This window comes from Dreissena polymorpha, chromosome 5 (genome assembly GCF_020536995.1).
Source record: "Dreissena polymorpha isolate Duluth1 chromosome 5, UMN_Dpol_1.0, whole genome shotgun sequence".
Lineage (NCBI taxonomy): Eukaryota > Metazoa > Mollusca > Bivalvia > Myida > Dreissenidae > Dreissena > Dreissena polymorpha.
Window position 1 is genome coordinate 53,275,477 of NC_068359.1, and position 10,243 is coordinate 53,285,719.

Here is a 10,243-nt window from a genome sequence, read left to right on the forward strand (position 1 = left end):
TGGCGTCTTATCAGGATCCAAACTGTTTGCTATTCTGATAATATTCTTTGAAAAAAATCGAAGAAAATGCTAATTTTAGAAATTCAGCAGACGACATTTTAGCAGACGGCAAATTTCCCAGCATGCAAAGGGTTAAATTAAGATGACTTGTGAACTAGAACTTTACTAAACTGAAAACACATTTTGTCATGCTGATATATATGCCATTTGTATTCAAACAGTTAAAATACATATGATATAAACATATATTACAGATCTATAAAAGTACATTTTTACAATTTTTATACAAGGCAGTTTTTTTTAACCACAACATTTCAAACATGCAGTATTATTCCGACTAACTCCACTCAATTAAAGACCATTTTCACTGTAAGGAGAGCTGTGTAATTCCTGACGTAAAGTAATGAGCCATATCACAGGAAAAGGGACCTTACGGAGATTACGTAAAGTTTGAATATAGTTCAGCCTTTGCTTAAAAGTGCAGTCTGATAAGGATTCAACATCTATTCTTTACTGGATGAATAGCAATCTGGATTCAGAACGGACTGAGATTTTCTATCTGGTTTCAATCTACTTTAGGTACCTTTTCCTGTAACACGACTCAAATAATACACTAATATAAAAGGAATGCATCTAATAACATAGACTGACACTACAGAAAGCATTAAGAAACAAAGTGTGGCAGTAACTTGTTGAACCATATGTCTGACAGCTTAGGCAACATGACACTGTTGAAGAAGTGTTGGTCCCTTTCCACACAAACTATCATAATGTCATCAGGGGGAACAAACACAACCAGGTCACATGTTTCGATACCACAAATATTTAACTGTCCTTGAATCTGAAAGTAATAGTCATGCTTTTCATGTAGCTTGACTCTGTCATTGTCTTTTTTCAAATAGAATGATCTATTATTTATCTGTTTCTGGATTGAAGTTTTTCTATCAAACAAACTGTATGGACATTTCACTTCTACCAACTTCATGACCCTATCTTCTGTCAGAACTATTCGGTCAGGACTTGCACCAAGAAATGGAATGTTTGGATTCACTACCAGACCTACAGCACTGTCTGTAACATTTGTCTGTTGTGCATATTTAGCAAACGCAACATTCTCATACATGATCCCATGTTTTACACTGCGACTTGTGAAGTGCACCTTTTTTTGGTCAAATGTTTTACATGGATCAGTTGTTGACTTCATTCTACAAAATGTTCCAAATGTAGAAGATGTTATTCTGTACTCGCGCTCAGAAAACCACTTAGCATTTTTGCTTTGCATCCGTGTTTGTTTTTCAATGTTTTTAGACATCTTAATGTCACAGGTGATAAGTCCTTCATAGAATGTCTTCTCATTTTCGCTGAATTCATGGCAAGTTTTGCTGAAGGTACTGGTTGTTTCTTGTAATCGCTCAAAGAGCATGTCATTCAAGTCACTTGCATCACTTTGGGCTTTTGGTAACACTGGCTCACAGTTGTTGCTCCTTAATGTTTCTATAACTGGCAATTTCAGCCCACCAGTGTCATACAATTTAACAAGTTTTTCAATCTGTGTACTTGACACAGCTTTTGCAAAGTGCGGTACAGGATTGTGATATTTCACTGTAGAACACAATTCTCTCTTTGCCACTTTGAAAGGGTCATGTTTCACAAAGTTAATGTCACTAAACAAAAGTGGTTCGTCAGAAATGGGTTTTCGCACATGCCACATTTGTAATTTATCTGTACAAGTTTGGATGTCTGGAATTTTCTCCACTCCTTGTCTATGGAGGTCAATTATCAAGTACACAATGGCCACAACATGTTTGCACTGTCCATCATTACCAGCAGGACAGGTGCAAGTTGCCCACTTCATGGAGGTACCACCATTTTTCAGACACAAATGGACATGGTAGTCCTTATCCTTCATAGAAGGGACAGCGACACCCTTAAAATATATATATTTTCCGGATTCGGATTTCACGCAACTTAGTTTTGATACTTTGCCTTCTCGAAAAAGGTTGTATCCCTCAATTCTATGTCGTTTTGTCTTGACTTTCTCATCCAAGACCTTCTCGTCGATATCGGTGACATAGAAATCTTGACCCCAGCCGTTCTTTGGGGCAATTCTTCCTTGGAAAGCCAGTAAAGCTGTAATAAATAAATTTAACTAATTAAAGTACTTTGTTCAAGTAAAATGCTTACAGAGACTTTGTATATGTATAAGTTGCTGGTAAATAATTTTGAAGATAGAATCTAAATATTACAGAATTTGGCACCTGCGAAGACTGCATTTTGAATCTTGAAAAAAACTAGTTACAACTTTTTCATTATTAGTTTTTGCTTGGTATGGCTAATTTGCAAAAGAAGTTGCCAAGTGAATGAAATATGACCAGTGCTACATGAAATCCAACAATGAATGCTTTGATCCACACTGTCTCATCAAGATTCACATTGTCAAAAACATACATAATAATATAGGCTTTCACATAACGAGACTCCTTTAGTTGTTGTACCAATCATCTGAGCGAAAGTGACCAGATTTTGACTTTATAGCTACATGATTTATAATATGTACAACTAATAATACTGCCTGTTTTTTTGGCTTTAAATCATGCAATATACACTGTACAGGAGTATCTGCTTTATCTATACTGAAGCACTAATCCCAATAGGCACATGCATTCCTTGTCTATAATATTAAATGTTATTATAATATAATCTGCGTCACAGGAAAATGGACTTAGCGTGAGTGTTAATAGTTTCGATCCCGATCAGCTTGTGTCTTTAAGTGCAAGCTGATAAGGATCCAAACCGTACACTATTCTGTCAGTACTTCTAAAGATGCTAAGCTAACATTTTAAAACCGATCTATTTTCAAAATATATTTAAACACTTCACAGAAAATGTTTACCTTTGCGAGTCAATGTTGGATTTTCATTCATGATCTCTATACAACCAGGGCAGTTCCATGAAGACAAATAACCAGCCTCGTCTTCATCCATGTCAACACAACGTGGGTGAAACCAACCATCGCAGAAGTCACATTCAACCATCATTTCATTCTCGTCATTCTTCTGTCGGCACAGACAATACAGCTGAACATCTTTAGTAGAGCCGTCCCCGAGCTTACGTTTCTTCGACATTTTAGATCCTGCAAAAAGAATAACAATTTATGCGACTCCACACTCTGGCTCATTTGTTTTCAGACAAATACATACAATACTATTTTTTACTTGACTATGGCTTGTCTTGACAGAGAATCAAATTGGTAACCTTTGGCACTTGATGGGTGAACACTACCTCTGCCATTACACTGGTAATATCATTGTAACACACTGACAGTGACTAATTGCTGTGTGACACTATTATATGTTCTATCTAGATTTTAAACACACATGCAACTTATCAAATACTTTCGGACACTGAAATAGTCCTGTTACAGCATTTACAGTTGCACTGACTCAACCTAAGAGGCTTAGTGGTATGAATGCACTTCATCCTGTGTGTTGATGGGATTACTTTAAAATAATGATTGATTGATTTATGGTGGTAAACATTCATATTATTGTTAAAGTTCACTTATTAAATATTTTTACGCTGTTTCAAACATAAATTTAACACTTCAATGTATTAACTACCGATATGTAATGTATTTACATTACCCCACCCGCTCTTTTCAACACAGCGCACCGATGCCTACCGTCAATTTTGATTATACTAAATAGATGTAATCAGCTGACTATAAAAGAATAATTGAAGAAACAATCATATTTACCTTGTAGATGAGTTTAATTCTTTTTTGATGGTGTTTAGCGAACGACTTTACTGTATATATATCGATTGTCAATGTCTTCATATCATATGGGTTATGACCCCATAGGCAGCCATCTTTGATTTGATATCACCTGCTAACCGCTAGGGGGCGCTAAACTGGAAAGGGGCGAATTCCCCGTCCATAGATGTCTTTAAGACTAGGATGGGGGAGCTGTGCATATAACTCTGGAGCAAAATGTTTTTATCCGGCTTTTAACCATTGTTCTTCCCTTCACACGTGTACATAGTTCACAATTGTGCGACAATGTCCCAGAGGGGCCCAGCACATTAACCGAGAGATAGAGATAGATAGAGATAGCAGGGAGCGAACCCACGAACTCCCGATCGCTAGGCGAACACCTCATCCACTACACCACTGCGACCTATATAATGTATCTTTTATTGAAAAATTAATTTCTGTTTCAGATTAACTTCCAATTGCAACCACTCAGTAAATTTACTAAAAATAAAAACTAGAAAAATAATCAAAACATTACCCCACCCACAAAAAATACAACGCGTTTGTTTCATACCTATTTAGAAAGTCGGTTCAGTAGTTTTGAGATGAAAGTCAAAGTATGGTGTTTATATTAAACGAGTTTTGTCATAAGATGGGCATAAAAACTGTCATTTTAAAGCAAAATACATATAAAAATACGAGGTACACGTCGCCAGTGCCGGTACTTCCGGTATAGACTAGTTTGTTTACAGCTTATTACAGTTATATAAAAACTATGTTATTAAATGGAAACCAGTCCAAATGTGTATTTGCCGGTTAAAAACTACTATTAATCAATTACAAAGGTTAGATACCAGTAATTGATTATGAAACGCTGTGACTGAGTATCCAGTGCATACAGATTCGATATACAAAACAAACAATAGTTATATCTATCAAAAGGTTGTTTTTTTTTCCAAAATATTATAACGTATTTTTGCATAAGAGATTAAACCTTGTGACTCAGACACTTACTATGGCTCGATTAGTCATTGTCGGCTCCGCTACTACTTAAATGTACCCCGGGCATCTTAAGTGTACTTAAACGTGCCCCAGGTACGGAAAATATACTGAAACGTACCCGGAATTTCTAACGCTAAATTGGTCGTTGTCTGCAATTTTTTCGAATTAATAATGCTCATACGTATCCTCCAATTACCTTGAGTCGAGCATGACCCAAAGTCGATCACTCTGTTTATATTAAGAATGCGGCTCTCGTGATGACGTCACACGCATGCGCTCCGAATATTTTGTTTTACTTACATTACTTCGCTTGAAAATAATTACAGATACGACTAATATAAGGAAAAACCCAAATTAATTGTATTTAAAAATCTTACTTCAACTAAAATAGTCAAAATTTATGACCATTTTTTGCATTTGTTCGGTACTCTTCATTAAACTTGCACATAAATTGCAGACCACTTCCCTAGTTTAAACACAAAAAAATCATGTATATGATTTATTTGAATGAAAATTCCTTATTTTTTTCAAGATTCCCATAAAATGTTGCATGGAACAATCTGTGAACGCACGTCGCGAAAATAGGTTACATGACGATTTACACACTTTCAGTGGGTAAACCTTGTCCCGATTGGGTGATAATTTTATCAAATCTTTTCATAGTTTTATATGTCATAATTTTATTTGAACAAATTGCAAACTTTATTTTTTTTTGAACTCTTGAGCACTTTTTCGTGTCAATTAATGTTGCTCAAAAGAAGATTGACCGATCCAACAGAAACTTGTTGAATGGTTAATAAAAGATATGGGAAAAATTAAATTAATCTTTCAGTTTCTCTAAATTTGGTCAGTGAATCGACTTTTCAAAGTTTTGTTGACCTTCTGCCTATTGGAATCGAGTACTCTCGCTTTTCGGATGTGACCTCTCGACTCAAAGTAAACAACGTGTGAAGTGTATGTCATTTGCGGGTGTGTATGGAACTATCAGCTTTGCGTGGTTAATCACGCTGTAAATAAACAATTTTGACATTGGTTGAACGGGATTGAAATGAATCTTTAAAGGTACATCATTTATTGCGGCATTGTTTGAATTAATTCAGAAATTATTTTAGTTGTTTCCTTAACCGCTCGACTCAAGGTAATTGGAGGATATGTCAACATTTTGTTATATAAACTCTATTATATCGAACTCCTACCCAAAAAGCATATTGAGGCAGGTTTTGTGTAAAAGGAATTGTGTTTCGTATTCCGTTGCGCGTTTTACGACATCGGATTTTGGGCGGGAATAAACATCGGGTACAGTCTTAATCGGTCTGGTACGTGTTAGTAGATCTTCCACACCCGGGGTACATTTAAGTATACTTAAGAGTACCCGGGGTACATTTAAGCGGCATCAACGGTCGATCGCGTCTTGTATCTTGCAATATCCCTCGTACAGTAACACAACTCAAAATGATTAGACGTTATGACAATATTGAAGATTACTATGCACTTTTTTTCCTTTTTGACAACTCTCCTGTTGTTGAGCCAAAACAGAGGTTTTATGTAATACCATTGAACTACAACGCCGCTTTTTCTAGTACTCCAAATGTTTGCAAAGTTTTCCAAAAGTTAACACACACGGATTGCGCAATCATAAAGGGATTCTAGATGAGAGCATCAAACAAGCACACAGTTTGGTAGAAATTTGTTTGAAAATAGTCAATTAAAGACAAAATGATGCATGTATAATCATGTTTAATTATCGAAAGTGAAGACAAGAATTATGATTCCCATATTAAAAACGGCTCTGCTAGGTCCCGTGCTAATTTTATCGTTCATAATTTCGACGCAAGTTTCTCTTAAGTGAGCCCATATATCATTTTTGTACTTTCTTGCCGAATTCGAAATTCGGCGAACCGGTATTCCAGAGATTTGTGTCATTGTTAAATACACAAGGCTTTGCATTGGCAATTTCAAAACGGTGATCCCAGCATTTTGTGTTTCTGTTTCGTGCAGCATTAAATTAATTATTTATTGTGATTGCTTAAAGGTACTTGCTCATAGATGTTTGACTAATTGTATTTAAAAAAATAAAATTCGTCAAACTGATAGATTTGTAAAGAAGCCATTGGATCGTAGTGTTTTCCTTAACGTGTTCGATATGTCGTATTCAAATTCGTCATTTTTAACCCATATGCCAAACCAACTTGTGGAATATTAAAGGTTTACGTAGACGTTGAATGTGCTGCTGTTCTCATTTGATAACACACTATATGACATGCGATTATGTGGAAGCTCACAAGAGAGATAGGTTCTTGAATGAAAAAAAAACAACATGGTCGTATGTGACGAATATATAGTAATTGAAAGATAACCTCCAAATATATGAATTAATAAAAAATGTTATTGTATTTTATAATCACAGGTGGTTAGCGTGTGGCTATGATATTAATTAGTGAAAACATCATTTTGAATGATAAATAATCATATTATAACGAAAAATTAACTTTTCTGAAAAAAAAAATTTCACTATCAAATATATATATAACAAGGTATGCAACTCAAAATCACCCCAAAACGGGGTGCATCGCTTTGAACAGCCATATCTTCATCAATTGTGCAGCGATTTTCACGATCTCGGTCTTATTCAACGCAGAAATGAATTTCCTTTCTGGAAATGTATATGTCTTGCAATATTTTTACAAATGCTGGGTCAACTTTTAAGAAATAACACGATACACAACACGCATGACCCAGTTGACAGTGATCATGTATTCTTTATGAATGAAATCTCCAGTTGTAAAGACACACCTCCGCATTGGACCAATGAAATCACTCGTATGTTTAAAATGTCAGTTAGTTGAAATGTATGTAAACAAAGGTTTCAAACGGCGCTGGACAGTTAGTCTTGATGCAGAATGTAACGACAAGAACGGTAATAATGTTTTTTCATACGTTTTATTGAATTTTGGTATCGAACTACATGAACTTTGTAGGGAAGTTGCTCTTTACTCCGTGAAGATTTCAGTCTTAAAGACAGCATGATCACTGTCAACTGGGTCATGCGTGTTGTGTATCGTGTTATTTCTTAAAAGTTGACCCAGCATTTGTTAAAATATTGCAAGACATATACATTTCCAGAAAGGAAATTCATTTCTGCGTTGAATAAGACCGAGATCGTGAAAATCGCTGCAAAATTTATGAAGATATGGCTGTTCAAAGCGATGCACCCCGTTTTGGGCTGATTTTGAGTTGCATACCTTGTTATATATATATTTGATAGTGAAATATTTTTTTTTTCAGAAAATTTAATTTTTCGTTATAATATGATTATTTATCATTCAAAATGATGTTTTCACTAATTAATATCATAGCCACACGCTAACCACCTGTGTTTATAATGTCAATGAACCAAAGTCGTTAAAAAGAGTTGCGACAGCACATAATTGTAATTTGGTTATGTGACTATACTATGCACAAATCATTGACGTTTCAAATAATTAGTATTTTTAAACACGCGGCAAAATAATATCTTTTTTAAATGCAAAATATTAGTTTTATATCATATTTTCGTGCTTGCTCTTTTGTAATGTGCTCTTATATGATTAATCTTTGAGCACACGATGGCACACGTTATTACTTTATAAAATAACCCATTGGTAATTGTTTAAATGTATTGAGGATAGTTTTGTTTTAACATTTTCCATCACAAGCTCCCAATATCATTTATGCAACCAGCTTTTTTATTACGTTGTCATCAAACCGTTATGTTTCAAGTTCGAACAAGACATAATTAATGCTATTCAAATAAACACTCAGTGTTTTGTGTTTATTATTTTTTCACATGATTACTCTGTTCTTATATTATTTAGGTTTATTTCAGTGAAATTTATTAAATTTCATTGAAATCAAGTATACAATACAAAATGTGTATGTCACATTCGTACAAGGAACCTATACCAACATATAGGTCCCTTATTCGTAGTAGCTTTAATTAAGTACGGTAGAAAACTTTTAAATTTAATTTATATTTGCAACATAAACCAAGCCTTATATAAGATGATTTTTAAATGACATATCATAGCACCAGAAAATAATGCCGGTCAACTCGTACCATAGATTCCTTTTAATCACAATACATGTAGTGTATTTCATCATTTACATTGTATGTCATGCAGGGTACTGAAACCGGTTCTATTCAATGTTTACCTTCAAAAGACTGTATTGACCGATTTTAAACATAACATTTAACATAGTTTTAAGAATGTTTATATTTTAAAGAACACACGAGGATAAGTTCGAACAACTTTGTTCGCAAAATATAATTTCACAAAAGAAAATGAGTAATGACTCAGTCATATACATGTTCTCATAACTTTAAGCAGTTAGTTACTAATCAATATCACCTTAGTATGACTCAGTTAGGCTCGATTGGTCATTGTCGGCTCGGGTACTACTTACATGTACCCCGGGTACTCTTAAGTATACTTACATGTACCCCGGATACGGTATACATACTTATACGTACCCGGGAAATTTAACGCTAAATCGGTCGTTGCCGGCTATTGTTTTGAAATTAATTATATTCACATTTATGTCAATTTTCTGTAAAATGGCCTCTATATTATCGAAACCCATACTCAAAAAGCATGTTGATGCAGTTTTTTTAAAAAGAGAAGTTTATTTAAGATAATCGGTTGCGCGTTTTATCCCACAGCTAAATGATTTTATAGAACAAATACGACTCATAAAGAAAAGATAAGGTTTTCTCCACGGTTATTTTTAGATAAGGTTTATTCCACAGTTATTTTTAGAACATAGGGACTACTTTTTGGCCTTTCACCCCTGATTGCGTCATTCAGGTCATTGGGTACGCAGTCGTTGGACGAGTTAACGAGTGTGTGTGTGTGTTTGCGATGGATAATTAAGAGGATAAAACACGGCTGAGCAGTGATAATCGGCCCGCAGGAAGCATAACGGCCCGAGGGCTTTAGCGACCTGGGGCAGATTATCACATCCCGGCCCGGCTCAGCCGGGTATTTAACGTCTATAATATATATCTTACTTTTATATTACATTATAGATGGGCACAGGTTTTGAGTCATACAATCATACTTTTTTGGTCCTTTACTAAAATTTATGAGGAACCAGCTTTCCGTACTTATATTTTCATTGAATTGATTACACATGTGACGTAATTTAAATGACAAAACAAGCTAGACGCTTTGGATTTAAGGACAACAACAATTCGGACTTGGGTGGTTTTTATTTAACAGTTAAATATTTTTTAAGCATCGAACGATTAGTGTGTGTGTTTACGATGGATTATGAATGTGAATAACAGTATTGGGATATAAAACTGGAATGAAACTGGTGAGACTGCATTTTCGATTTCGTTAAAATGTCGAATGTACTCGAATAACGCGATGTTTTGTTAAACAATTGATGGATTTAATTTAAGAAGAGTATCAGTGAATTGTTCTTTAACTGTTCGAAGGAAATCGA

General features: G+C 34.8%; 2 protein-coding genes across 4 annotated transcripts in view; both read right to left on the reverse strand.

Annotated features, from left to right (window-relative positions):
• Positions 1-4,510, reverse strand: part of LOC127880791 (protein RER1-like) — a 43,539-nt gene extending 39,029 nt beyond the window's left edge. For both annotated transcript variants that reach the window (XR_008049741.1, XM_052428209.1), the window contains exon 1: positions 4,329-4,510. The gene's annotated coding sequence lies outside the window, so the exon portion shown is untranslated. The remainder of the gene's footprint in view (positions 1-4,328) is intronic.
• Positions 584-3,925, reverse strand: LOC127880788 (uncharacterized). 2 transcript variants are annotated; one of them, XM_052428201.1, is made up of 3 exons: positions 3,758-3,925; positions 2,894-3,133; positions 584-2,130 (listed from the first exon to the last, which is right to left on the reverse strand). In XM_052428201.1, the coding sequence occupies exons 2-3, from the start codon at positions 3,123-3,125 to the stop codon at positions 665-667; spliced, it is 1,698 nt and encodes a 565-aa protein (XP_052284161.1). In that variant the 5' UTR covers positions 3,126-3,133; positions 3,758-3,925; the 3' UTR covers positions 584-664. The 2 variants fall into 2 exon arrangements, with proteins under 2 accessions (XP_052284161.1, XP_052284163.1); XM_052428203.1 differs by lacking the exon at positions 3,758-3,925 and having other exon boundaries at positions 2,894-3,700.
• Positions 4,511-10,243: the final 5,733 nt, after the last annotated feature.